Source organism: Plutella xylostella, chromosome 10 (assembly GCF_932276165.1).
Source record: "Plutella xylostella chromosome 10, ilPluXylo3.1, whole genome shotgun sequence".
Classification (NCBI taxonomy): Eukaryota; Metazoa; Arthropoda; class Insecta; order Lepidoptera; family Plutellidae; genus Plutella; species Plutella xylostella.
In genome coordinates this window covers 6,918,903-6,945,132 of record NC_063990.1, presented here as the reverse complement: position 1 = coordinate 6,945,132, position 26,230 = coordinate 6,918,903, and the positions used below count along the sequence as shown (strand labels likewise).

Below are 26,230 nucleotides of genomic sequence, written 5' to 3'. Positions count from 1 at the left end.
TGAACATAGTAGGTATTCCTATAGATATAGATAGAAGCTTATTTAGTGGATGGGTACCATAATATCGTATCTAGTAAATCTGAACAGGTAAATAGATACTTAATAATCTAATCGAGATAAAGCATTTAGTGATAAATATATGGGATTCCTTGCTGTGACATCATTACTATTGCCATCGCCACTATACTCTCTGCACTTCACTCATTTAGCATTTTATTTTAACTATCCTCTCGATACGATCTAAGCTAAGAAAGTACCTATCATGAAGTATTCTTAGATAATCTCTAGTAACGTAGGAAGTGATTATAGTGGGGGCTGTAAAAGATGATGCCAGATTACACGAGCTCGTAGTATCTACCAGTGTCAATATCATCAAGTTGTAAAACGTACGTACAATAGTTGTCATAGTGAGGATCTCACTCGCAGTTAACAATCTCGGGACAGCTCATTCACACTTGCCAGGTCTCTTACCTCTTAATTTTCTTGCATTCTGTTGCGTTTTTTGCGTATTTTTCAAGCCTTTTGAAATCGACAGCTTGGCATGTTGATTTACAGTGTTATTACATACAATAAGCGATATATTTGTAATAATTAAGCATGAAGTGTGAACAGTATCCGCCTACGCTCATTCAGTAAGTTTGTACTTATGTCTTTGGGCATTTCAGTAACGGTGGTATGCGCGGTGGGTGTGGTCCAGTGAGGTGACTCTGACTGGCGGGCACTGCGCCATGGCTTCAACACACAAGGACTCCAGTAGGAAGCGCAGCAGTGAGTACCTACCTCTACCTACCTAACTAGCGTTATATATGTGAGTATTAACTATTATACCTGTTGGCTAAGTCGATAAGTTTCTTAATTTAACTGTTACTTGTAAGTATGTTGTCTTATATGTACGTATACACAAACGCGATCATTTTAACCCTTCAAAACGCTCAATATCATCAGCGCCTAGGTAGGTAGGTACCTAAGTCAATACACTGCACATAACAACTTTTCATGTTTCTCCAATAATTCATGGCAAATTTTTTGATTGATTAAATTAACAGTTTATTACAGAGTAGAGAGTAGAGCAGTAAGTACTTATATGTATACCTCTATCTATTACGCCTCCTTAGACATTCTGTACTATACAAGAGGCTCTACGAGTGATCGAATAACCAGTAGCACAGTTAACTTTGGTTCCTGAGAATCTACCACTTGGCAGTGAAGTAATATATTATTTGCGATAATCTGAAGTCATACACACTTATTATTAAGTAGGTACCTACTTAGATATTTATATTGCTGCTTGTTTAGTAAGATAATGGTCTTAATATATTTTTAGCGAGATGTGATAAGATTTCCTGAAAGGTAAATAAATCAGTAGGCACGTTTACTTTGTTCATAATAAGTATAGCATGATATAGCTTAGCTTAGTTGCATGCACATTGCACAACATATTCGGGGTGGAAATGTGGAAAACACCGTCTAATCTTAAATATCTAACATGAGTAAAGTGACTAGAGATTTAAGTTAGTACCTATATTACTTGGATTGTTGACGTAGGGGGAAAAACACGATACATCGATTTTAGAGACAGAGAAATAGTAGTTAATTAATTAGAGTAGAGTATGTGTATACCTACCCAAATTACCCATTCCATACTAACAATAATGCAGTTCGACATCATCATCCTCATAAATATCACGTACCGATGTTCTATTTCCTCCATCAGAAATGCAGTCAGACCCGGTGTGGGCGGCGCTGAGCGCGGAGCTGGCGGGCACGGCGCTGCTGGTGCTGCTGAGCTGCGCGGGGGCCGCGGGGGGCGCCGCCGCCGCCGGCCTGGTCGTAGCTACTCTCATACAGGTGAGTGTGCCCCGGTGTGGGGGCGCCGCCGCCGCTGGCCTGCTCGTCGCTACTCTCATACAGGTGAGTGTGACCTGGTGTGGGGGCGCTGAGCTGCGCGGGGGGCGCGGGGGGCGCCGCCGCCGCCGGCCTGCTCGTCGCTACTCTCATACAGGTGAGTGTGCCCCGGTGTGGGGGGTGTGGGGGCGCTGAGCTGCGTGGGGGCCACGGGGGGCGCCGCCGCCGCCGGCCTGGTCGTCGCTACTCTCATACAGGTGAGTGTGACCCCGCGTGGGGGCGCTGAGTGCGTGGGGGCCGCGGGGGGCGCCGCCGCCGCCGGCCTGGTCGTCGCTACTCTCATACAGGTGAGTGTGACCCGGCGTGGGGGCGCTGAGTGCGTGGGGGCCGCGGGGGGCGCCGCCGCCGCCGGCCTGGTCGTCGCTACTCTCATACAGGTGAGTGTGACCCGGCGTGGGGGCGCTGAGTGCGTGGGGGCCGCGGGGGGCGCCGCCGCCGCCGGCCTGGTCGTCGCTACTCTCATACAGGTGAGTGTGACCCGGCGTGGGGGCGCTGAGTGCGTGGGGGCCGCGGGGGGTGCCGCCGCCGCCGGCCTGGTCGTCGCTACTCTCATACAGGTGGGTGTGACCCGGCGTGGGGGCGCTGAGTGCGTGGGGGCCGCGGGGGGCGCCGCCGCCGCCGGCCTGCTCGTCGCTACTCTCATACAGGTGAGTGTGACCCGGCGTGGGGGCGCTGAGTGCGTGGGGGGCGCGGGGGGCGCCGCCGCCGCCGGCCTGCTCGTCGCTACTCTCATACAGGTGAATGTGACACGGTGTGAGGGTTGAGAAAATGTGAGAATCTGACATTCTTAGGCCATCCCGCATCACAATATGATCATATAGACCAGTGAAACCGACAATGTTCACATTACTGCACCATACGATATGTCAACACCGGCATCATGAAAGGGTCTGAAGACATAAGGACGGTGAGACTCTTGTTCTACTCGTATGTGTGTGTAGAGTCGAAGATACCATAATAATATGAAAAATCTTACCTCATATTTTAATGTGAAACTCATTGTTGATTTTCTTACTTACTAAGATCATGCGAACTAATTATTGTGTTTACTCACTGTCAGTTAGTTTGTACAAAACCTACATTAGGTAGACACGTAAGTGTAAAGTAATTGAATTGTGTACAGTGCGGTTGATTGTTGTCTCTTTTAATATAATCTACTGCGTATATATGATTCAGTTTACATACCTAGTTAATTAAGAATACTTAGGTACCTACCTATTATTTTGACTTTATCTTTTTTCTCTAATTATAATATGACCTAGATACTTGAACGTCCTAGATTCATGTAGGAAATTATATTCTAACTGCAAGTAAATACGTAGGTACTACCATAGCTTCTTTTCTTACTCAATCAGAACGTACATACAAACAGTTCTCCCTAACATGCCCTCTTCATCCTACACAGTGTTTCGACCACATATCGGGCGCGCACTTCAACCCTGTGGTCACACTCTGCGCCGTGGTCCGTCGGCGGGTGCCGCCCACCCTCGGGGCCATGTATGTCGTGGCCCAGCTGCTGGGGGCGAGTGCGGGGGCGGCGGCGGTGTGCGGGGCGCCCGGCGCGGGGGGTGAGGTCGGCAACTGTGTCACCAGGCTCGCGAGTGACGTCAGCACTATGCAGGTTCGTACTCTGGCATGTAAAATATAAGGTTATGAAAGTGGATGGTGAGAGGGCTGTTTCAAGTGCTCAGTAATGAGACAACTAAACTGCCTACACCACAGAGTAAACCCTAGCTGCTGGTGCTATGATTGGCGCTTAGACAATCCATCAAAATCATACCGCCTTCATTACCTAAGGCTTCACGTAGGCATGTCCAAAGCCACTCCACTGGATGGACTAGATCAGCTATACTCAAACTGCGGCCCGCGGGCTGCATGTGGCCCGCCGAGCATTTATCAGTGGCCCGCGTGCCTTGAGAGATAATAGAGAATATACAATATGTGTAAAAAGTATCGCGATTATATCCATAAACCAAAAAATGGTTGTTATTCATCCAAATTTATTTTATCACCTTCAAAATTGGCTCCTTCAGAAACGATACACATACGCCAACGAATTATCCAATCATCACAACATTTTTTTAAACGCTGTTTTTAGATTTGTCTTTAGTACTCGCGGCGATTTTTCCTTATTGTCTTCGATTGAAAACAGTGCCTCGAAGTGGTAATTTGAGTTTAGGAAAAAAAAGAAGCTAAAGCCGTGAGCTGCAGCCATATCTGGTTAATATAGTGGATACCCGATGGTATTTGTTGAGTGTTTGCTCAAAAATTCATTTACAATGATGATCCTTGTGCGAAAAGCGATTTATCGTGGTGCAAAATCTTTTCTCGATTTTTTTTCCACACATCTTCGTTGAATTTGCTATATTAAATTCTACATAACCCGCAAATAATATTTTTTTCCTAACGTTTGACTTTCTAGTAAGAATTCCGAGTGCACAAAACCACGATAGTCAAAGAAAACAGTCAACATGACTTAAACTAAGAATCGATAGAAGACAAAAACGAAAATTCGCCGCGAGTAATAAACACAACTCTGGAAAAAGCGTTTAAAAAATTTTTGTGATGGCGTAAAGTACAAAAACGGGAGTGGATTATAACTCATTGTTTAAGACCGTATTTAATCGATCCATAATATTTATATTAGGACAAATCCGTTAAAAAGTCATTATCAATCGGTATTTTATTTTTAAAATGTATGTAAATGTAAATAAATAACTGAAAATTATAAAAAGTCTTTGCAAAATCTTTCTAATACTTAATTCAAAATCTTAGCAAATGTTTGTTTTATTGATGTAATCCCGATACTTTTTAAACAAAGTAGTATATGCATGTGTTTTTTTATATTATTATTCGTTAGTTTACATCGCTTTATAATAGTAAAAAAAAAAAATTTGCAGCCCGCTACACCATGACTTAAACGTGTTTGTGGCCCTTATATAAAAAAGGTTGAGTACCAATGGACTAGATTCTATCCAGCCAATTTTCTTCATTCCCACTATACCATTTTCCATTGCGGTGTCCGCTCGACTGAGAACAAATTAATTTATTGGTTTCTTGATAGATGTCGCCACTTACTATTCCAAATGTAATAATAATATAATTTTGTGTAATTCCAGGGTCTGCTAATAGAGGGCCTTTTAGGCGCACTCCTAGCGCTGGCCAACTGCGCGTCGTGGGACCCGCGCAACCGCCGCCTGCCCGACTCCTGGCCGCTGCGGATGGGCGCCATCGTGGCCGGCCTCGTCACTGTCGCGGTAATTACTCCTTAAAGTGTTACCAATTATGAAGTATACATAATGTCCTAAGGAAGGAAGGAATTATATATTATTATGTTATATACGCTCCCTTTGAAGGAATAATTTATTTCGAAGATAACCATAAATGGTGAAAGTAGTGCTATAGTAGCAGCTTCTGAGACAGTTGCTGTTTCCGTCCATAACATACTTGTTGCTACTGCTGATGCTTGTTAAAAACCTTCTTAGATAGGTATCAGGTAGAACAGAATAAAATAGGAAATTGGACATGTTACGGAGAAGGTATAAATTGTTATTTGTGCCCTGCGAAGTCAATAAAGTAGTATTCTATTCTATTATATTCTATAAATTATGAAATACATTTGTTTGTATACAGGGTCCGCTGACGGGCGCCGGCATGAACCCCGCTCGGTCCTTCGGCCCCGCCCTGCTCGCGCACTCCTGGGGACATCACTGGGTGAGTTCACCTTTTTATTGTATCAGTCACAAACACAAGCTAGACTAGACCGTGCTGAAAGGGCTAGCCATTCATATTAGCGCCATAATGCAGTCAGTCGCAGACTGTCCAGTTTGCGCCAGGCGTAAAAGAACAGGTTACACGCCACTCGAGGAAGCTCCTTTTGTGCATGCCTAGAGTGATTTTATGAGTTCACCAACTAGATATAATGTACCTACTTACTCTTTATTTATATAAGGCCTTCAGCAGCAGCAATCTACTGCAAAACTGCACAATGTATACTCACCTATTAATAACCCCTCCAGTTATACTGGCTGGGTCCACTCGGCGGCTCTCTGCTGGCGTCGCTCCTCTACACGTGGCTGTGGCACTCCCCCCCGGACCCCCCCGCGCGAGGGGACGACCCCCCCGCCCCCCGCGAGCCCTGCGGCAAGGAGGCCGACGCGCTCGTTGATGGCTGTGCTTGATGATGATTAGAGATGTGTATATGGATCCCTAAAGGGCGGTATAGAGTCGCAGAGTTGTTACATGTATAAAATGGCAAAAGCAGGCTTTTGTCTACTACTAAGTACTACACATACCCACCACATAAGTGTGCATTCGAAACTTAAGTGTGTCCAAGGCATATAAGATTATAGTTAGCTACTCCCTTTTCCATAACTTTTACAAATTATAAGTTATAAGCCAATGGGAGAGATAATCACTGATAATCTACCACATTAAAGTCAATAATAATAATAGGACTAGTTCACAAGAGATGATTACTGTGTTATGTTATGTCTAACCAAACTAGGAATACCTCTATCTATTTAAAAATATCAACTGATAATCCCACCCGGTGTACGATCCCCGGAAGCCAGAGCGAAACGAAGTTCTAAATAATACGAATCTTCCCACAGAAGCAGTAGGTACATAGTACATAACATAGCTACCTAGATAGGTACTTACGAAAGATAATATCCAAATAGAGTACGATATCTTTAATCTCATTATAATGTATAACAAATCATTAGTACTTACCTAACTACTTGTAAAACTATCGATTAGTTAAGGATATGCAAACATGATAACAAAATTCTAATTATATAGTTAGGGACCTATATAATTACTTATCTCCTTTACTATAGGTACATTACCTATCTTTGTCCATAGATAATCGTGTTTAGGTTACATTATGCGTTTATTTTCTATTCAGACCCCTTAGCATGAATTTTCATCGTGAACGTGACGTGAAATTACTCGATGAATTTTGTAGGGAAATTTTTGTTCTGCTACCGACCGACAGGGGCGCTGTTCATATTTTCATACAAAATTACTCGATGAATTCTACTTCACGTTCACGATGAAAATTCATGCTAAGGTGTCAGATGGGCTAGGGAATACTCAATTAAATAAATTAAGATTTATAATACTTATACCTAACTATAGAAATTGAATTAAAATGCATGGAATTACTCCCAAACTCCACACAATAAACATAATGCAATAATTTAAGTGTAGTGTACAGTTTTGTTAACTTTTAGATTGAACATCGTAAAATGAGTAGATAACATACTTATTGGTAAATAAATACTTACATAATATTGCAATTTAACTATTAAGATTTAAGTACGTAAGTACATGATTACCTAGAAAGTTTATTATTGCTTATCTAGAGCAATAATTATTGTTCGTAGCCTGTAAGTCCAGTAATTTAACCTATTTATTTCTGAATATTTAGGTAAGTACTTAAGTATAGTTTTCCTACCTAATAATTATAAAAGAGTGATCTTCAAACCAATGTTTATTTTTTGATAGTACCTACCTACTTTCCTAAGCCCCTTCCGTCTACTTTATGACGTGACCTAGCAGCTATCAACTGCCAGTGTAAGTACCTAATTTGTACATTCAGCCATTCTCAACTACTCCCCAACTGAAATAAGAGTTATATTTGCTTTACATACACATGATCGGCCCTTTTACCATGGAAGGTCTTGTACATTCTGGTAGAGAAGAATCAGTCTTGATAAATAATCGCCTTCATAATCGCTGTCCGTCAGTCCATCACTTGCCGTCCGAACCGCTATCAGTCATTGCTATTTTAATACCAAACACATTTTCGTTTACTGATAGCCGCCACTTGTTTGAGGATAGATAATATAATATTATTATGACAAGTAGATGATTCGTAGTTGCACGCATACCGCAGTAATAATTTGTTATCTAGTGAACTTTTAAACTCTAAAATAACTATGCACTTTCAATCTTCAGTTTCTGAGTAAGCCTCAAGTCATTAATAGAACTTACCGACTGTACTGACTGTAGTACACTGCTCTATGAATGCATACTTTGTTCATCATCACCATCTTAGTTTCAGCCATTTAAATTGTCAATTTCATCGAAAATAATATTTACCTACCTATATACCTACCTTTCTAACAAAGAGTACCTAATCATAATCAGTGATCAATGTTTTAACTCATAGGTACGAATAGGTCCTATCAATACCTATAGCAAATATAATATCTGCTTTGTAGGTTTTCATAATTATCGTATAGATATATTGCAGAGCAGAAAGATAATTAGTCCATCTGACATCGCAGTTATCAACAGCTTATTGACTCCGATGCAACAAGGAGCCTCTACTCCCGCTCCTATAATGACGCTTGTACCGATAACAGCGTATTGTTCATGGCTGATAGAGCCGCCGCTATCAGTGACCTCTAGCCGCGATGACCCGTGACCCCACACTTCAGCCTCTCCAGATTGTTCTTGTTGACACAAGATACTGTTTTAACGATTGTGTTTTATTATAAGTCGTAAAATTATGTGATGTGATCGATGTGATGACTTAATTAAAATCCGGGAGTAGTCTGAACTGAAGGTTCTACCTTTTTTGGCATAAGATTTATTTGCCTAATCTCGTATTGCATAGTAACGTTTGGTCAAAGTCTCGTTACGCCGAAAATCGTATGGCATAAATCTCGTTTAGTAAAAAGTTATTTCGCATAACATTGTTTAGCCTAATAATGGTATGGCCAAATCTTGAATAGCCTAATAATGCTATGGCATAGGTTTATACAAAGTAATAATATTCGTTTGGCTTTAACTTTGACGGAGCGTCTCCCTAGTCTCCCTACATAGCGCAAACTGGTGCCTTGTATTGTTTGCGCTGTTTGGAAAACGCTCCGCTTTGGTTTTGATGAACATGTGCACCTAACACGCTCCTCCTCGCTTTGCTCGTCGTCGCACCTATTTTTAGGTTTCGATCTCATGGGGTTTGTAATAATTATATTGGTCGTTAACTTTCGATTTTTTGATCATACAATATCGTGATTTTCGGGATGTAGTTAGGAGAAAAATACCACAATTTGTACATTTACTACATACTTAATATATTATTTATTAAGATAACATTAGGAGAAACAAGATTATACATAGGTATAGACGAACATAAATTTGAGCAAACGAAACTTAGGTGTTTAAAGATTGTGCCTAAAGAGTTTTAGACGAAACGAGCCTTATGCCACATAAGTCTTGGCAAAGTGATGGTTCGTCCAAAAAAGTTTAGACCATACGAGTTATGCGAAATGAGTTTTGGTCAATAAAGATTATGCGAGATGAGCGGAACCCCTGAACTGAACGATGTAAGTACCTAGTACTTAATTTAAGTGGTAAAGACTAGCCTGGCTAAACTACATATTTGTGCAGCGAACGAACCTAAACTTCCTACCTCAATGTTATTTTACTTTTTTGTATGTAGGTACTGAAGCTATAATCGGCTTTTTTTAGCCAGCATCATATTGTACCCACTATCTAAATGCAACATAGCGTGCACGAAAATACTTACCATTTTCGTTTCGCGAACTGCTATAGACAATATTGTGTCACACGTTTTGGTTATCTGATATGAATTTAAGTAAAATTGGTAAGTAGTTAAAAGGCCCTATTTCACTGTAGGTACTTACTTTCCCTACATGTAGCATCGCCGTGGAACAGTCTGTAAATACGTTACTAGGTATGCAAATGAGCATATGAGCTATCGGTTTGCTGGTCAACTGTCCACTAATTGTCAATTTCCAAGTACTTACTCCAATATGACTGGCCAATTATTTATCAACAGCTGCCATGCCTATTGGTAGTTGGTACCTACATAGGTAAGTATACCTAACCGCTGCATTAGACAAGTACCTAATATTCTGACTTATACGCTAACCGCGAGTCTACGACGACAATGCATCAAACGTACCGATTGACATTGTTCTCTTTCGTTCGTTTTTTGTAAAGCTCGAAACTCTTCTGTGAGCTGACAACTTGTTTAAAACGACTTCTTTCTATCGCAGCGGCGCCTCGCCGACCAAGGTACCTAAACATAATCTAAGTGTTCTTATTTACCAACAAACACTAGATAACGACTCGATCAACTTGCTACTGGTTGTTTACACAGCGGCTCGAGGGCCAACGATCCGAACTAGGTTTTCGCTTACCTACACTCACAACATAGTGTAACTAGTGTCAAAGACATCTACGATATTCTGTTGGTATGTAGTAAAACTTTAGTAGGTACTTAGGTAAGTACTTATAGGTACTATTAGGTACCTAGCTCTAAGTTTTGCTGTAGAGTTCTGAGTACCCTATCACATTATAAACTTTTTTAGTGACAGTAATTTTTAAGCTTTATCGTACATCATGCATTCCAGCTTCCAGCAGCATAATTACCTTACGGTTCTCGCAATATTAGTAAGTAGGTCTACTATGTTTGGTTTGTATTGAGAACATGTGGATCGCCAGCCCCGTATGTCCCAATTCTACATTTAATTAAACATCGCATCCATAGGTGGTTTACTTGTCTAAGATAGGTCGTACAGGTAAACACTACACCTTAGAAATGTATACTTCCCATTTAATTAATGTAATTATTCATAATAAACACATTAGGTAAATGTCTACATACAACATAAATATTTTACAACAATCTATACACACTGGTATCTTCAGTTAACTTATGGATAATTATGTCATGGATATCGAGAAAACTTGGGACCCAAACAGCATAAAAACACCTATTAAAGGATAATTTGATTGCTTTGAGAGACCAAATATATTTTTATTCGTTCATAAATAATCCGTTACTCATACACTTTCACTAAAATAACTATTTGTACCGTTCGAGAGATAACTTGTCTAAAGACAAAAGTAGATTCTAAATTCTAACGTCATACACTCATACCATAAGCAGAAGGATTGATAGCGAGGATGATTGTGAATGAAATGACTGATAATTATGAAGACAAAGACTGCAGCATCAAATCCTTTAGAATCGCTAACACTGTACGGAAATTCTAGGTCATCTTTTTTGATCCCAAACATACTAATACTAACTGCCAGTTTCAATAACTCTATCTTCATAGGTACTATTTTGACACATTAAAAGTTACAACCTGTCAAAATCGTATGGAAGTAACTACCAGTCATGGGTAGATAGAGTTATTGAAACTGACAGTAAGAGTAGTAAGGATACAGATGGTGGTGCTGGCTGGAGACAGATAGCAGCGCGGGCGCGGGCGCTGGAGCCGCGGGCGCAGCGGGCTCAGTGCCGCCGCGACCGAGCTGCCGACACGACATGCCACAGCACGGTCAGTAGCTCCGTTAGTACCTACCGTTGTTCCATGTACCAGTTCAACCAGTTGTAGGTAGTGGGTAGTGTAGCAATGTATGCGCTATTGCTCTCCATTTATCTCCGCCCGCGCGACCGCCCGCCCACCAACCGTCTTCCCGCTCTTTTAAACTTAAACTTTTGAAGCGTCTTTTCCACGTCCGGTTTCTGTAAATTTCGGTGATGAAACATCTGTTATCTAAAAATAATGAGCTTTCATAGGAATAACCCCCCCAAGTAAAGTAATTTGGGATCGCTTTTTTGGTCTAAAAATGAACTTTCAGTGTGAATGGTGTGGTGTGTGAATGTGCGTTATGCTTGGTGCCGGGCGGCGGCTGCGCAATGCGCATCCCTAGAGGAAGTGCTTGATGCGGTTCCAAGTTTAATGGATTCTGCATTGATTTATTAGTGGTGAAATTTATACTTAATAATATTATTTTTGTCAACTGCACTGATGGTGGCACTTACGGATAATATAAGTACTAGACATAATCAATAAATTTATATTTAGGTATCAGGACTACCGGGTGTCCGTCCAAGATATTTATTACTTAGGTAGGTACTTAATAAATATTTTTGAGAACTGACTAGTTCCAGGACAAAGAATGTTGTGCGTACCACCAGGCTATAAAAGTTTTTCTTATTTTATACTAAGAAATAATAAATATAAATATTATGTGCTTATATAATTATAAATCTAAGTTATCAATCCCCCATATACGCTACCACTGCCTACTTAACATTCACATTGGCTGGATAATTAACAATTAATTAGACGAAGGTCGCGAACACGGATATAATTACGCGACTCACAAAACACAATACATTACACTACGCCACATATCATTACCATTGTATATAGGCTGGCAGTCCCAAAAAACTATGAGTGTATGGTCACCACCATAACCACCCGTATGGATATTGTTATAGAGGTGACGAGCTTTACGCACAACAAACTAACACCTCAGAATATTATCCAACTATATAGTTGTTTAAATTTACATAATTCCCGCATTACCCTAGCTAGTATATCGAATATTTACACCTACAAAGTAGATCTGTTACCGTAGGTACTTCTCATTCTACTCATATAAATCAGACTAGTATAAATTACGATATTATTATAAATTATTTTAAATCATTTGAAATAACCGTCACATTTTAGTTTCGGAACTATATAAGTATACTTATAGGTTCATGATGTGGCACACACATTTTAAAACTTATAACAAATCTCTTTGAATTGGTTTATAAAAAGTTCCTAATTATTTGATTATACAAACACACAATTTCCGGATGCTTGATTTTTAAGTTTTAACTGACAACTGTCAATTCTTACTTCTGCTGTTAGCTGAAATAAACAAGCTTATTACAGCATAATAAAATGAGAAAAATGTCAGGAAATTGTTCAAGTTACGTGAATCGAACTCTATTACTAGCTACTGTAATTTGAAACCAATTTGGCAATCAGTTTGCTTTCCGATAAGCTTTTGTTGGTGTTCCGTCTAATGTAATTAAGATACCTATGTCAGAGCGTTGAATACAAAATAAATATGCATATCTAAGCCCACATGACAACATAAGCGCTCAGTTTACTTCTTCATTGAATTGTTAATATCAATACATTAAATTATTCTTATTTGTTTAGGCGTTTGCAGGAATCGAGGAGTCAACGAATGTTGCATAATTCATTTGCTTTAGAATTGCGTATGTCTCGGTCGAATACTTATGCAAATCGTTATACCTAGTTGATACTGGCACATCACATTCCAAAGAATCAAAGTAGATACCGTACCAAAAGGAATCATTACGTACAATCCCTGGATTTTAATTTTAGATAGTGGTAGTACCTAACACTCTGAGCTAACTATACCTTACGTACATGTCTTTACTTATCGTCTAACGACCAACGGTATGGTATGATTTTAAGTGGCTCACGCTCACTTTATATTACAGGAGCAGTATCAATGTTAGCGGGCGCGTGGCGCGCGCTAGCCGCGGAGGTGGTAGGCACCGCGCTGCTGGTGGCTCTGGGCTGCAGCTCGCTGCTGGCCGCGCCCCCCGTGCCCCTCACGCACCCCGCGCTCGCCTTCGGGGGCGCCGTCACGCTGCTGGCCACGGTGCTGGCACCTATATCCGGAGCGCACCTTAATCCAGCCGTCTCACTAGCTGCGGTACTATCAGGTAGGATTGCTTCTTTGCTTTAGTGGTAGAAGCTTTGGTTCAACTAACAGAGGGTTTGTTATCCGGGTTCGGCCCCCGCGTGAGACCATGAATTTATATTTCTACATTGTGGCTCAAAGTTTGAGAGACTATAGAAGGCTAATCAGTCTAATCACCCTATGTCCGCAAAGTGATGATCCATGCTATCGGATAGGCAGAGCAGTCGGTCCTGCGCCTATATCTCTCTATTCGTGTCGGTCACCCGTCCCATTGGGTTACGAGAGTGACGTAATACCCTTGTGTACCTACACATTTGGGCACTATAATCTATTCCTGGATAGATCCCTATTACCTAATCTTTATGAACCTAGTAGCTATGTTTAAAATTCTCCCAGTACAACATTACTATTCACTACTTTATCAGGAAACCTGCCCCCCGTGAAAGCCGTCCTATACGTACTAGCGCAGTGCGTGGGCGCATTCCTCGGCACAGTAATGTTACACGGGGCGGCGGGCGGCGCGGCGGCGGCGGCGTGCACGGCGCCGGCGGTGGGCGCGGCGGCGGCGGCGGCCGTGGAGGCCACGCTCACCGGCTCGCTGTGTCTGCTGCTGTGTGGGCTGTGGGCCGCTCATGATGACGGGAAGCCAGATCATTCAGGGCCGCTGAAGGTCGGACTGGCCATCGCGGGGCTTGTTTACTCTGGGGTTTGTAGTTTTGTTTTTTATTACGGCGGAAATGCATTAGGTATCTGCAGCCTATTTAAAAAAAGTAGTTTATTGTTATGTATACTGAAAATTCATTTAAGGAAGCCAACATTTAATTTTGCGAGAATGTCGCACACCTAATGTGATAGTTTGCATAACACTTGATACGGATTTCGATCAATATTTAATACTATTTAACCTTGCTTTTGAAAGGAAACACCGATCAGAATAAATTCGCGAATTGAAGTTTGAACCTTTAGATACTGCATACAATAGGTACATAGTTTCACTATTTTAGGTGGACAGGAAGGAGTTTCAGAAACGGAGAGCATTTGAGTTCTACGACTTTGATGTTTCTCTTTTATCTAACCTTAGTGTTGACTAACAAATAAAACATGTATTTTTTGGTTTCCAGGGCGCTCTGACCGGCGCCAGTCTGAACCCGGCGCGGTCGCTCGGCCCCGCGCTGCTCTACAGCTGCTGGGGGAGCCACTGGGTGAGTCACGAGTCCCATAGAGATTGTGATGCAATAGGGTAGCTACACTCTTGTACAACTCTAGGTACCAGGCTGAAAGTAGGTTCTTAGTAAAGCCCTCAAACTTCACTTCGTTGTGATGTAGAGGTGCATTGCTGCGCCTGTGTTGTCAGTGCCGTAAAATTACCATTTACTCATTTATAAGACAAGAGAACATCTTTAATTTATAAACAAATGTCTGTACCATCCAGGATACTTTGTATAAAAGGACCGGCCCGATCGAACCCTATTGTATCGGATTCTATCTTTCAGTGTACCTTGCTATGTAGACCGACTATGTTATTTTTACCTAATCGAATGTTGCTTCAAGTACGTAATCAATATCTAAAACCTCTCAATGTCCATTCCAGGTATACTGGGTGGGCCCCCTCCTAGGCGCGGCGCTAGCGGCCGGGCTACACCGCGCCGTGTCCCCCCCGGCGCCCCGCACCGCCGCCCCCGCGCCCGAGTCCTTACCGCTCAACGACAAGCTCGAGCCCTGACCTGCACACTCTCTGTACATATTGCTATATTATTATACGAGTTACCTACCTGTCCATGCTGGGTTTTCATTTTGGAGCTATGATGAGCCTTCGCAAAAAACGTTCGTGCTTGAGACTACGTTAATTGGACGCATATGATGTTCCATCCACCGATTAGGATTTCAGATTATTTTGACCAGTTGTCTGGACAGCAAACTCGAGGTGCCTATGCACCCTCGTATATCTGACTACATACTTTAAGTGCTGTCTTTCACTGTGTGTGTGACAACCTAGGATTATCGCAGAAATTTTAATAATATCATGGATATAAGTATCGCACATCTACAACCAAAACCTCACATCGTCACCCAACATCAATGTCATAAGCCTTGTTCCATGTGCATTGAATAATAAAATGCATTTGTTGACGAAAAAAAATAATGTATTTAAGAACTAACAGTCACTCGCTCAAATCTATGATTAGGTACTTAATTAATGATTTATGATAATAGTATTTAAAAATAAAGGGATGAATTGTTCATAACCTCTTGAGTATGCGCCGCTTGTCCTTGTTGGCGCGCGGCGGCGGCGGCGCCGGCCGCTTGCCCCCCGCCTCGCCGCTGCCGCACCCGTCCTGCAACAAATACGATCACACATTAGGTATGCGGGTTAAAGAGACTGTCTCTTATCTAAACTCATGATGTTGGTAATGTGGCAGATTTGGTGGGGAATAGTGTTCAATGTGGTGCCATAACTTACTCAGAAACAGAACAGATACCGTAGTGTGATCCATGTATAAGAAAGAGGCTTTCTGCATGGGAATCAAACCCAAGACATCATGAATGACATCAGAGTAGTCTTTGTACAGGGCAAACTACTCACAAGCATGTGCGGCTGCGCGTGTATCTCGGTCAGCATCTTGGCGCGGCGCGCGTAGTCGTCGTAGCGCTGGGCGAGCAGCGCCGCCGCGTCCGCGTTGAGCGCCGAGTCGGGGTTGGGTGCGATGAGCAGCGAGGTGAGCGCCAGCAGCGCGTGGCGCAGGCCCAGCTCCGGGCGCCAGTCGCGGGCCAGCGTGGACACGCACACGTCGCCGGCCGCGGAGACGTTGGGGTGGAACACGCGGGTGAGGAAGCGCGCGCGCGGCGCCGCCGGCCACCCCGCCAGCGACACCGACACGCGGAACACTCCCCCGGCGTATGGCGTGCCCGCTGGAATACACAGAATAGAGTTTGAATTAAAAAAAATAGTTAAACATTGATTAGAATGTAGGCTGTAGTGGCATCCACATTAACTTCTTGGAATTTGCTGATTATTATTCCAGAGAAACTCTGGACTCATAAAAATACCCTGAGTATATCCAATCAGCTCCACAATTAAAAAATGTTCTCTACACAAGCTAATACATGTCTATTTTTCATTGTAACAATTTTAAAGTTTACAAAATTATAACAAATAGCTGTTCCCGCAAGCTTCGCTTCGCCTTAAAAAGTTTTCCCTTGGGAATTCCGGGATAAAAAGTAGCCTATGTTCTTTCTCAGGGTGTAGACCATATGTATTCCAAATTTCATTCAAATCCGTCCAGTACTGTTGGCGTGAAAGAGTAACAGACAGACAGTTACAGTTACTTTCGCATTTATAATATTAGTTAGGATAGGATTTTAAAATTTCTTTGCAAACTGGTCTTTTGTAAATTAGTTAATTATCAGTTCCCGATTAGTACTATAATTAGTTGAATAGTTTCATAATAATAGTAATAAATAACTGGTATGGAGCTAAAATTCTAGTTCTTTGTGTTAACACACTAAGTTTTAAAAGGAAGACAGCTAAGAAACACAGCATTTTCCAATATGTATTATACTAATGAACTAAAATTGACAAAAGAGGGTAGTAAGATCAAATGCCTTTTATTGTGCAGGAATTTCATCCAGGTTTTATATCTTTAATTTGTTGGTGATGAAACATTATTAAAGGCAAAATAGAATTATGGTTGTAAGAGCATTTCATCATCACCATCAGCCTATAGCTGTCCACTGCTGGATGTAGGCCTCTCCCAAAGCACACCACTGGATGTGATCTACAGCTTTTCGTTAGAGCATTATCTACCTACTGTCAATTCTTAAATTATAATTGATTCGTGTTTTTAGTGGAGAAACTAACATTTTCAATTGATTGTATCAATACACTCTTTCAAGGCTAGCTATTGCTTCTGCAGCTTTAGCTCTATGAGGTGTGTTTCCCCTACCAAGAAGTTTGAAAGTATACGCACCGGGCCCGTCGACGATGGCGATGAACTGCGTGAGGTCGTGGTCGTTGATCTGCACCTGCACCCCGGGCGGGGGCGCCGCCGCCAGCCGCGCCAGCTCCCGCGCCAGCGAGCGCGCGCCGCCCGCCCCGCTCGCGGCGCCACCCTCGCCCGGCGGCACGTTCTCCGCGTTAGACATCCTGCACCATAACCAGCCTACCACCCAGCGATCTTACTGCGCCGTCTAATTGTCACACCAGATTCTTTATCTGATGATTGGTTTTATGAAATGGTTATATTCGCTTTCTGGTATATACTGACTGTCTTCACAAGGTTGCACGGGTCTTGTAAATAAACAATAATGCTAAAGTTGGAAATCTCCAAATCCAAACCAAATACAAAACAGCTCAATATTTTATTTTTAAACTGTCATAAATGTCAGTAGTAGTCTCGAAGGTTTTTGCTGTCTGTGGGTTATCCAACACAGACTACGTAAAAGTATAATGGTAAAAAAAAATACAAACATTTACATGTACACATCATGTACATGCGTAGCCAAGCCAGCCTTTGCCAGCTTTTAGCAAACCCCACCAAAAGTGGTGACTTGTGAAGTAACTTGGCTTCCCATCATCATCACGATCGATGGACATAATTTTGATGAAAAGCTTGAAGCTCATCATGGTTGAAGCGCAATCATGGTCATGATACAATATTTATATCCTTTTTCTACTCTGTGATTATTGTCATTTCTACAATGAGTACAATGTAATGTTTATTTATTATTTGAGGTTATTCGTATCGTATCGCAATCGTAAATAAAGAAATAAATCTTGAATTGAAATTATTTTGGCCTTATTCTACAATGATTATAAATACTATTAATTGAGATAAGATATGCCGAAGTTTCTATTCAGTTTTCTTTTATAATTTTAAAGCAATCGATCGAAATGGAAGCCGACAGCGAAGTGTTTCGGGTGCGCGTCGACTTGCGGCGGGTGTGCAGCGACGAGCGGTCGCGGGTGGTGCTGGGCGTGCCTCGCGGCGGGCGGGGCCGCGTGCGCTGGCTGGCGCGGCGGGTGCGCGCGCTGCTGGCCCGGCCCGCCGCGCGCCTGGCGCTGCTGCTGGACGGACACCTGCTGCCCGAGACCGAGCCGCTGGCGCTGCTGCGGCCCGGCGACGAGCTCACGTTAGTACCGCTCCCTCATTCTGACTGGCTCTTTACAATGTTCTAGTGATACTGGTGACAGCATACCTATATTATATTTTTTAGTGTGAAGCACTACATTGCGATGTAACTAGGTATGTGCTATGGTTTACTGAATAGCATAGGAAATAAAGAAAATTGTATTATGTTGCACTGAATTTCTTATTTCAGGCTGACAATCAATAACTTTTAAAGTTTACTGAAAGACCTAATAAATGTATTCTATCTGTTCCAGAGTGATACCAGTGCAGGGAAAGTGGGATCCAAGTGGGGAGGAGGGTGGTTGGAGTAGTGGCACTGAAGCAGACTCTACTCTGGCTTCACCTCCTCACAAGCGCACTCGGAATGACACTCAAGAGAAGGAAGAACTACTGCGGCGTGAGAAAATGCGAGCTCTGGAACTGCTGGATGCTGTGTCTGCAGCCCCTCTAGTACCTGCTGCATCACCACCAGCAGACATCGTAGCCGCTCCTCCGGAACCCATAGAACCACCCCCTCCAGCGGCCATCCTACCAGCTGCCGAGCCTGACCCTCTCCCACTTGCACCATATGCAATGGACCAAGTGCCCACAAATGAGCCCCTGCCAAGAGTACGCGCGCGCCGCCGTCGCAGACGACGAAGGCCACTGCAACCTGAATGCAACTTGATTCAGGATAGGTAATGTTTACTGCCTATAATACTTACTGCCTACGTAAAAATATCTACCTTAACGTCTAGACTTTAATCCCTATCCCTATATCTATTAAATGTTGATAATTTGAATTTGAATGAGCAATCATCTATACTTTAACTAATATTGGCTTTTATTTCATTTAGCTCCATGGATCAAGAACAAGAGGCTTCAGAAGATTCTTATGGTTCAAACATGCAACAGCATGAAGGTGCAGTATTGCCCAAGTCTACCTCCGCAAAAGCGGTTTCAGAGGATAACATTATTAATACACTACAAGCTGAAGAATCACGAAACAAAAAGGTAGTGTTTCACGACGCTGGTGACGATTCTGGTGACCCCACAAGCCCACGTGATTGCCCAGATTCAATAGACTTCACAAACGCACCTAATTGCCCAGATGCGCGAGACCTCATGACCGCCCGTGTCTGTATAAAAGCCAATGAAGGCACAGCTCCGGCTCCCTCCAAAGATTTCGGTGAAGTGCTGCATCCCTCAGCCTCGCTGGACGTGCCCGACGGCGCGGTGGCGGCGGCGGCGGCTGCCAGGAGTGCGCGCCGTGGCCGAATTATTCACGCTATTGACTCATCAAGTTCTTGATCTAATTTTTAGGTATTTTTTAATAAAATATTAAAGTTTTTGTAATATTTTTTTCCTTTCTATCCCTGATAACCGTATTTGCATATTTAAGCACCTATGTATGAATAGTAGGGCCTTTAGGCCCTATTCCCATCACCATCGGTACCAAATCCACGAACGTTTCGAATGAACAATTATAGTTTTATACTATCAAGATCACGATTCAGTAGATACGTAGTGCCACAAACTTATCTGTTATTATTTATTTATTATTGTTATTACCTAGTTTACGGTATTTCTCTCGTAACTTTTGAGTTACGATAAATAATGACATTGGACTTGAAAATATATTTTTGAACGTGTTTTTACGTGAGATAAGTAGGTACTTAAGTAATTTTAAGCCCCTCTGGTTGCTGCGCCCTTACAGGGTGTCACATTTGTAACTAATGAACTCATTACCACCTAATTCCACAATGTGACTTGCAATAAATGAATTTGAATTTATAGAGTCGCCTGTGATTGGTTCATCATACTTGCTTATGATCCAAAACCTTTCCATTTCCGGCTGTTGATTAGTTTCCGCTTTTATTGTTTCAAAAACTCATCACAAGATGTCAGCAGTTGGGTTTCACCGCGCACCGTGTGCTGTTGCTTTACCAACATTTTGTATTTCCGGTTCCACTACTTCTTTCCTATAATAGTTAGGTACTTATTATTACTACCTTACTTCTGGTTACACTGTATGCTGTTGCTTTATCCACATATTGTATTTCCGGTTCCTGTATACAAAATTCCATAATTTCGGGTTCCGGTAGGTACCCAATGGGGGCTAACGCGTGTGAATTTGCCGCTAGGGGCGCTGGTGTTGCCTCAGGTCAAGTGACATTTTACTTTTCATATAATTTGTTTGGCGGGCTTCGTGATAAATTATATTTTCGTTCATTTCCCTGTTGAAAAGTGATCTCTTTTTGCAAAATTATCGCAAATATGGATTATTTGTCGTTGAAAGCTGAATAATTAAGGAAAAGGGGCGCAAAAATAAGCAGTCTCAAAGAGCAGCTAATTCTGAGGTTAGCTTGTTTACTGTTTACAAACTTATTTTTTACGAAGTGTATGCTTGTTTGCTTAGGTAACAGCTATGTTTTTTCTTTTTACAGACACCAAGACTATGACCGTAACAGTAACTTGGTTGGAAACGTAGAGGACAGCATCATACAACAAAATGATTCAGTGTATACTTACTGTTGAGTGGCCTTCAGAAACTTTGTATAGCAGTGTGAACACTAATAATTAAACTCCAGATCTAGATATTGTCACCAATGAGTACTTTGGAATTTATGTACAATGTATACCATCGCTCTTACGGTTAATTAAAACATCGTGATAAAACCTGCACATCTAGATTTTCGAACCCACCAACCTGCAGAGGACCAGCGTGGTAGGAAATGGTCCAAGCTTAGGAGTGGAGTTTAGACCTTAAGGCGATATGCACAAAGGCTCCATTCGAGTGAGCCAGGTGCAGGTACTGACACCCCCACAAATAATAGAATACTTAGTATACTATACTACCATTATTTAGTTTCAACTAACAACTCAACCAGCATTCATTGTGTGGATTACTAATGTGTTATATTTTTTGTATAGCAGTGTGTTTAAACGGAAAGGATAAATAAAAGTTAAATCAGTGTGTAATTCTTTTATTTTTATTGTATTTATTAAATGCCTAATCCTTATTTACATTATGTTCTTTCTGAAATTGGTTATAATGATTTTCACAAACACGAGATGCTGAACACGAGACGATGAAGCCACTGTTTTAGAACAGTTTTATCACTTGTTAACATAAGTCCTCCTTTTCTTTCCGAACATAACGGATCTACACTACATTGCGGCATAGTAACTCGATGTGATGATAGTTATTTTATAATTAATAAGCTTATAAGATTCAAAATTTTAAAACTTTATTTCGCGCCAATTTGATACAGTCTCCTTTGATAAGTTTGACAGCTATGGTACCTCTTAACCTCGGTCGACAGTGGCGCCAACTGGTGAGCAAAAAAACGGTAGTCCCTATTATTGCTTCCGGTTACACCGTGTGCTGTTGCTTTATCCACATTAAGTATTTCCGGTTCCTGAATACAAAATCCCATTACTTCCGGTTCCGGAATGTTCCCAGTTATCGCTTTCGGTTACACCGTGTACTGTTGCTTTACCCACATTAAGTATTTCCGGTTCCTGTATACAAAATCCCATTACTTCCGGTTCCGGTATGTACCCCGTGATTGCTTTCGGTTTCATTAGTTCAGCTACATAAACAGGAGTCATCTAGTGATGTATAGCTATACATCAGAAAAAAACAATAATGTTAGTCTTAGATAAGACTTCTAGAGTTTTACAGTTAACATTAACATACATACATTATTGGATAAATACTTTTAAGACAAAACCTATAAAGTTGATGTAAAAGATGTTTTATTCACAAAAACCCATTTCCCCCTTTCAAAACCAGTTTTATTCTTATTTTTCTGACTTTCTGTCTGTTCCTAGTTCCTACCTGCCATGTGTCAGCTACATTGACATGCACTGACGCTCACTGATATAATTTCACCCTTTATCTATAGATATAGGTACAGCAAAGTAGCTATAGGTCATTATTCACGAATTCGTTAATTTATGCTTACCTGTCCAGTAAACTACTAATAAAGAAATGGTAAAGGGAAAGACAAATGAAGGTTCTCACAGTATTTGTTAATCATAAAGAAAATGAAAGAGAGAATTCTCTTTGTGTTTATAATTCGAAAGGTAATTTCAAATAGGCAACTGCTTAATTACACAAAAATAAGCTATAAAATCTCAGGCCCCAATAACCCATTGACACATGATGGTTTTAAAAGCGGTAGAATTTAATTTCATTATATTTTTATTCCATACTTAATTTAAAACTTAATCTTACAATAATCGTTTAAATCAATATGTCGAGGTAAGTACCTATTACATTTTATTTAGGTACATAAACTAGAACTAAGTAACTACTTATATGACTGCTATATGCACATAAGAATAATGATTATCTTACTACTAAATTGATGCTGATGCTGATGATGATGATGATGACTACTAAATTACATATACCTACGTTACGTAGATAATAATATGTAGGTAACTTGGATGACGTTTTTGTGTTGTTAATTAAGTACTTAAATACCTAATAAAATTTTATGTAACTAAAACGTTGACATAATTTTCTTTTTTAAATACGTCGTGTAATTGTAATCCCTGCTGAAGATGAGTAAGTGGTCACCAAAGTTTCCTTTTACACTACCCTTTTCTTAAATGTGTACCTACTTGTATACCTAATTCTCCTTCAAGTAGGTACGTTTAAGTGATATCGTGTTGAAAAGCTCCTCTGCCTGCCCATTGTCTTCACAGGAAAGCAGGAGCATTAGACCTGCAGTACATCCAGATCCTGCGTCGGTTCCTGTGGTTCAACGGCGCGTGGCCGGGCGACGTGCTCGGCGAGCCCGTCCCTCTGATCATCCGATACCACAAGTATCAGATACAAGTTCAGTCGATATTGGTTCTGATAGCACAGGTCAATTACCTGTGGAAATTTAACGATGAGATGTCGTTTTTAATGATGGGACACGTTTATATAACCACCTTCTTAACGGCCGTAACCTTAGTAAGTAGCTGGAGATTACATAGTTAGGTACTTGCATATTATGTATAGGTGAAGTTCAAATTTTAAATCCCGACGAAAAAAGAGGCGTGTTATAATTTAACGTGAATGTATGCGTGAATGTCAGGCGTAAGAGAGGGAGACCAAGAAAGACGTGGCTTGATTGCGTGAAAGAAAATATGAGAGAGTCTGGAGTAAATGAGGATATGACAGAGGATAGGGTAAAATGGCGTGACATGACGAACAAAGCCGACCCTAAATAAGGATAAGGAAAGGAAGAAGAAGAAGTAAGTGTGTTTGTCAGTGGAAGCGTAGCTCATAAACGGATGAACTGATTTCGATTTGTTTATAGTAGGTACCTAAGTCATATTGAACCAAGTTTTCATAGCCTTGTTTCATGAAAATTTGTTCAGCCGTTTGAAATCATCACCTATGTTCAATCGTTTAGAATGATGAGCTGAGTCACCCAACTATTGACACTCTTTATTTTACCCTTTCGAATTTCAGGTTCGGTGTTCCTTACCGTTTTTTCAAGAATACCATAATATTTCAAAGACCTTTTTGACGGAATTTCATTTATTTTATCACAAGCACAAGGGAAAATACGAGGCAGAGGTACTGTTCTAAATCTTCATAGTGTTTGCATATTTAGACATTTAAAAAATTACTACCTAACTACTCATATATAAAATATTATTTCAGATTTGTGCGTTCTGGGACTGGCTATCGTACTGGTTCTCTCTGTACCAGATGGCGCTGATGGTGCTGGGCATGACGCTGTTCAACGCGCTGCCCGTGTACAAGAGCATCCAGGCGGGCGCATTCAGAACCATGAATCTACAAAATAAAACACTAGAATTCGCCGTCTACTATACCCTGCCAGTATATCATTGCGCAGATCACTTCTACATATCTACGACGATGAATGTTTACTTCTCTTATGTCACTTCTTGCAGCGTCTGCGTTCTAGACTTGCTCCTGTCTCTGATAGTATTCCAAATCATTGGTCACATTCAAATACTACTTTATAACATTGAAAACATTTCGGTAGCAAAAGGCTTGAAATACAATAAAGAAGAAAATATGGCCGTTGGCAAAAAGTTGATTGAAGTTATAGATCATCATCGCGACATAGTTAGGTTGGCATATATTTCAAGAATATTAAATTTTTACTTACATATGCATGTTTATGTATCTATATCTAGGTAATCTAGGTATATGTATTATGTGCGCTTCCATCTATATTGTTAATCGTTTCAGATTTGCAGCTTCGATATCTTCGTTTTTCGGACCCATGCTGGCCATCAACTATATGTTTCATTTGGTCAGTGGATGTATATTACTGTTAGAATGTGCGAGACCTGTAAGTATTCAGATACATTATTAATATTATTATCTACCTGATCTAAGAAAATATTTACACAAAGTATTCAATTACCTACTTATCTACTCATTTTCATTTTTCAGGATCCTGAAACCCTGGCTCGCTTCGGTCCTCTCACTATTATCGTATTTGGGGAATTAATACAAATATCTGTAATCTTTGAAATCGTCGGTTATATTGTAAGCAGTATAATATTTGTATGGAATGTAATGGAAGATAGTAAAACGAAATAAGTACCTTCTTACAAAAAATATATAGTTACTACCTATAAACCAAAAAGTATATCCCATAGATCACAACACACTCTATAAGATCTCATAGATCACGACTTTAATCGACTAGAAAACGTGTAAATATTTGAAAGGTACACCTGTAAACTTGGAGGTGCATGAACGGAGCCTTCCGAGTCACGTATTGACTGTGTCTACGTACGTCTTACGTACACTGGGTAGGCAGTGATAGCCAACTAATCTGAATTTCCGCCACGGTGACTAGTCTAGAAAACCTGAAAATCCTCTAGAAAAAATTACCACACTTATGTCATCACTCCTTTCATTATTCCCTTATTATGTTGTGCACAGAGCGAGAAGCTGATCGACGCGGCGTACTGCATGCCGTGGGAGAGCATGGACGTCAGCAACCAGAAGACGGTCAAGTTCTTCCTGAGCCGCATCCAGACGCCCATCCAGCTCACCGCCATGGGCATCGTGCCCGTCGGCGTGCAGACCATGCTAGGGGTCAGTATCCACGCATTTTATTTTGTACAATTACTTAGCTGCTTAATAATTAATACTAACAAATGTATATTTTTGTTACAGATATTGAAAACAACCCTATCGTATTTCGCTTTGCTGAAATCAATAAGCGAATAATACATCATGGTTATTTTTTGCGACGATACTGTAGCGATGGTGTGGCGATGGCGATAAAGTAGCCATGCGGTCCATAGGTGATAGTGTGCCCTCGCCTGTAACCTAACACGCAACAGTGGCGATATTATTGCCGCAAAAAATCTCCGTAGATGAAGCAAGGAGGGTCCTTAAAAATATTATGACTAGGCATTTACTGTACATGTATAATAACCGCAACTTAATAAAAAGGAATATGTACTAATATGTGTATTTTATTCTTTCCTGAAATATTACAGCCTTCGGCGCCCGTGGCTGTAATTATGTAAATAAGTACTATTCTATTCTAACATTCATTAAATAAAATTGCGAATCCATATAAGTAATAGCCTACGGCAGCAGAGGACATTGTACATTCAGGGTTCTGTAGCTTCGAACGAAGACATCCTAGATTAGCTGTAATAATGTAGGTATCGTGTCAATTTGTATAGTCAGCAAAAGAGAT

The 26,230-nt window shown here is 41.1% G+C and overlaps 5 protein-coding genes across 6 annotated transcripts; 4 read left to right on the top strand and 1 right to left on the bottom strand.

Moving 5' to 3' along the window:
• Window positions 1-206: 206 nt before the first annotated feature.
• On the top strand, window positions 207-6,207 carry LOC105389675 (aquaporin-like). The gene is made up of 7 exons (XM_048623757.1): window positions 207-386; window positions 666-768; window positions 1,715-1,848; window positions 3,311-3,526; window positions 5,025-5,162; window positions 5,539-5,619; window positions 5,925-6,207. The coding sequence occupies exons 2-7, from the start codon at window positions 729-731 to the stop codon at window positions 6,084-6,086; spliced, it is 771 nt and encodes a 256-aa protein (XP_048479714.1). The 5' UTR covers window positions 207-386; window positions 666-728; the 3' UTR covers window positions 6,087-6,207.
• Window positions 6,208-11,105: 4,898 nt separating this feature from the next.
• Window positions 11,106-15,193, top strand: LOC105389676 (probable aquaporin TIP4-2). 2 transcript variants are annotated; one of them, XM_038118136.2, is made up of 5 exons: window positions 11,106-11,234; window positions 13,211-13,438; window positions 13,842-14,122; window positions 14,538-14,618; window positions 15,008-15,193. In XM_038118136.2, exons 1-5 carry the CDS (start codon window positions 11,222-11,224, stop codon window positions 15,137-15,139), a joined length of 735 nt encoding a protein of 244 aa, XP_037974064.2. In that variant the 5' UTR covers window positions 11,106-11,221; the 3' UTR covers window positions 15,140-15,193. The 2 variants fall into 2 exon arrangements, with proteins under 2 accessions (XP_037974064.2, XP_048479638.1); XM_048623681.1 differs by having other exon boundaries at window positions 11,166-11,246.
• A 345-nt stretch (window positions 15,194-15,538) lies between these two features.
• LOC105389667 (ubiquitin-conjugating enzyme E2 S) lies at window positions 15,539-17,789 on the bottom strand. The gene is made up of 3 exons (XM_038118166.2): window positions 17,385-17,789; window positions 16,001-16,326; window positions 15,539-15,752 (listed from the first exon to the last, which is right to left on the bottom strand). The coding sequence occupies exons 1-3, from the start codon at window positions 17,557-17,559 to the stop codon at window positions 15,657-15,659; spliced, it is 597 nt and encodes a 198-aa protein (XP_037974094.1). The 5' UTR covers window positions 17,560-17,789; the 3' UTR covers window positions 15,539-15,656.
• A 155-nt stretch (window positions 17,790-17,944) lies between these two features.
• LOC105389668 (DNA translocase FtsK 1) lies at window positions 17,945-19,880 on the top strand. Its single transcript, XM_048623677.1, has 4 exons — window positions 17,945-18,125; window positions 18,296-18,546; window positions 18,800-19,222; window positions 19,382-19,880. The coding sequence occupies exons 2-4, from the start codon at window positions 18,308-18,310 to the stop codon at window positions 19,833-19,835; spliced, it is 1,116 nt and encodes a 371-aa protein (XP_048479634.1). The 5' UTR covers window positions 17,945-18,125; window positions 18,296-18,307; the 3' UTR covers window positions 19,836-19,880.
• A 2,906-nt stretch (window positions 19,881-22,786) lies between these two features.
• LOC105389678 (odorant receptor 13a-like) lies at window positions 22,787-25,749 on the top strand. The gene is given in 8 exon segments (NM_001309108.1): window positions 22,787-22,794; window positions 23,244-23,496; window positions 24,001-24,108; window positions 24,196-24,632; window positions 24,754-24,856; window positions 24,961-25,056; window positions 25,459-25,614; window positions 25,696-25,749. Coding segments are annotated over 8 exon segments (1,215 nt in total).
• The last annotated feature ends 481 nt before the right edge of the window (window positions 25,750-26,230 follow it).

Coding starts and splice junctions, on each gene's coding strand:
- LOC105389675 (XM_048623757.1), top strand. CDS start 729: ATGGCTTCAACACACAAGGACTCCAGTAGGAAGCGCAGCA. Junction 769..1,714: donor CTCCAGTAGGAAGCGCAGCA/GTGAGTACCTAC, acceptor TTCCTCCATCAG/AAATGCAGTCAGACCCGGTG. Junction 5,163..5,538: donor CCGGCCTCGTCACTGTCGCG/GTAATTACTCCT, acceptor GTTTGTATACAG/GGTCCGCTGACGGGCGCCGG.
- LOC105389676 (XM_038118136.2), top strand. Junction 13,439..13,841: donor ACTAGCTGCGGTACTATCAG/GTAGGATTGCTT, acceptor CTACTTTATCAG/GAAACCTGCCCCCCGTGAAA. Junction 14,123..14,537: donor CGGGGCTTGTTTACTCTGGG/GTTTGTAGTTTT, acceptor TTTGGTTTCCAG/GGCGCTCTGACCGGCGCCAG.
- LOC105389667 (XM_038118166.2), bottom strand. CDS start 17,559: ATGTCTAACGCGGAGAACGTGCCGCCGGGCGAGGGTGGCGCCGCGAGC. Junction 16,327..17,384: donor CGCCATCGTCGACGGGCCCG/GTGCGTATACTT, acceptor TGTGTATTCCAG/CGGGCACGCCATACGCCGGG. Junction 15,753..16,000: donor ACGCGCAGCCGCACATGCTT/GTGAGTAGTTTG, acceptor TATTTGTTGCAG/GACGGGTGCGGCAGCGGCGA.
- LOC105389668 (XM_048623677.1), top strand. CDS start 18,308: ATGGAAGCCGACAGCGAAGTGTTTCGGGTGCGCGTCGACTTGCGGCGG. Junction 18,547..18,799: donor CGGCCCGGCGACGAGCTCAC/GTTAGTACCGCT, acceptor TATCTGTTCCAG/AGTGATACCAGTGCAGGGAA. Junction 19,223..19,381: donor TGCAACTTGATTCAGGATAG/GTAATGTTTACT, acceptor TATTTCATTTAG/CTCCATGGATCAAGAACAAG.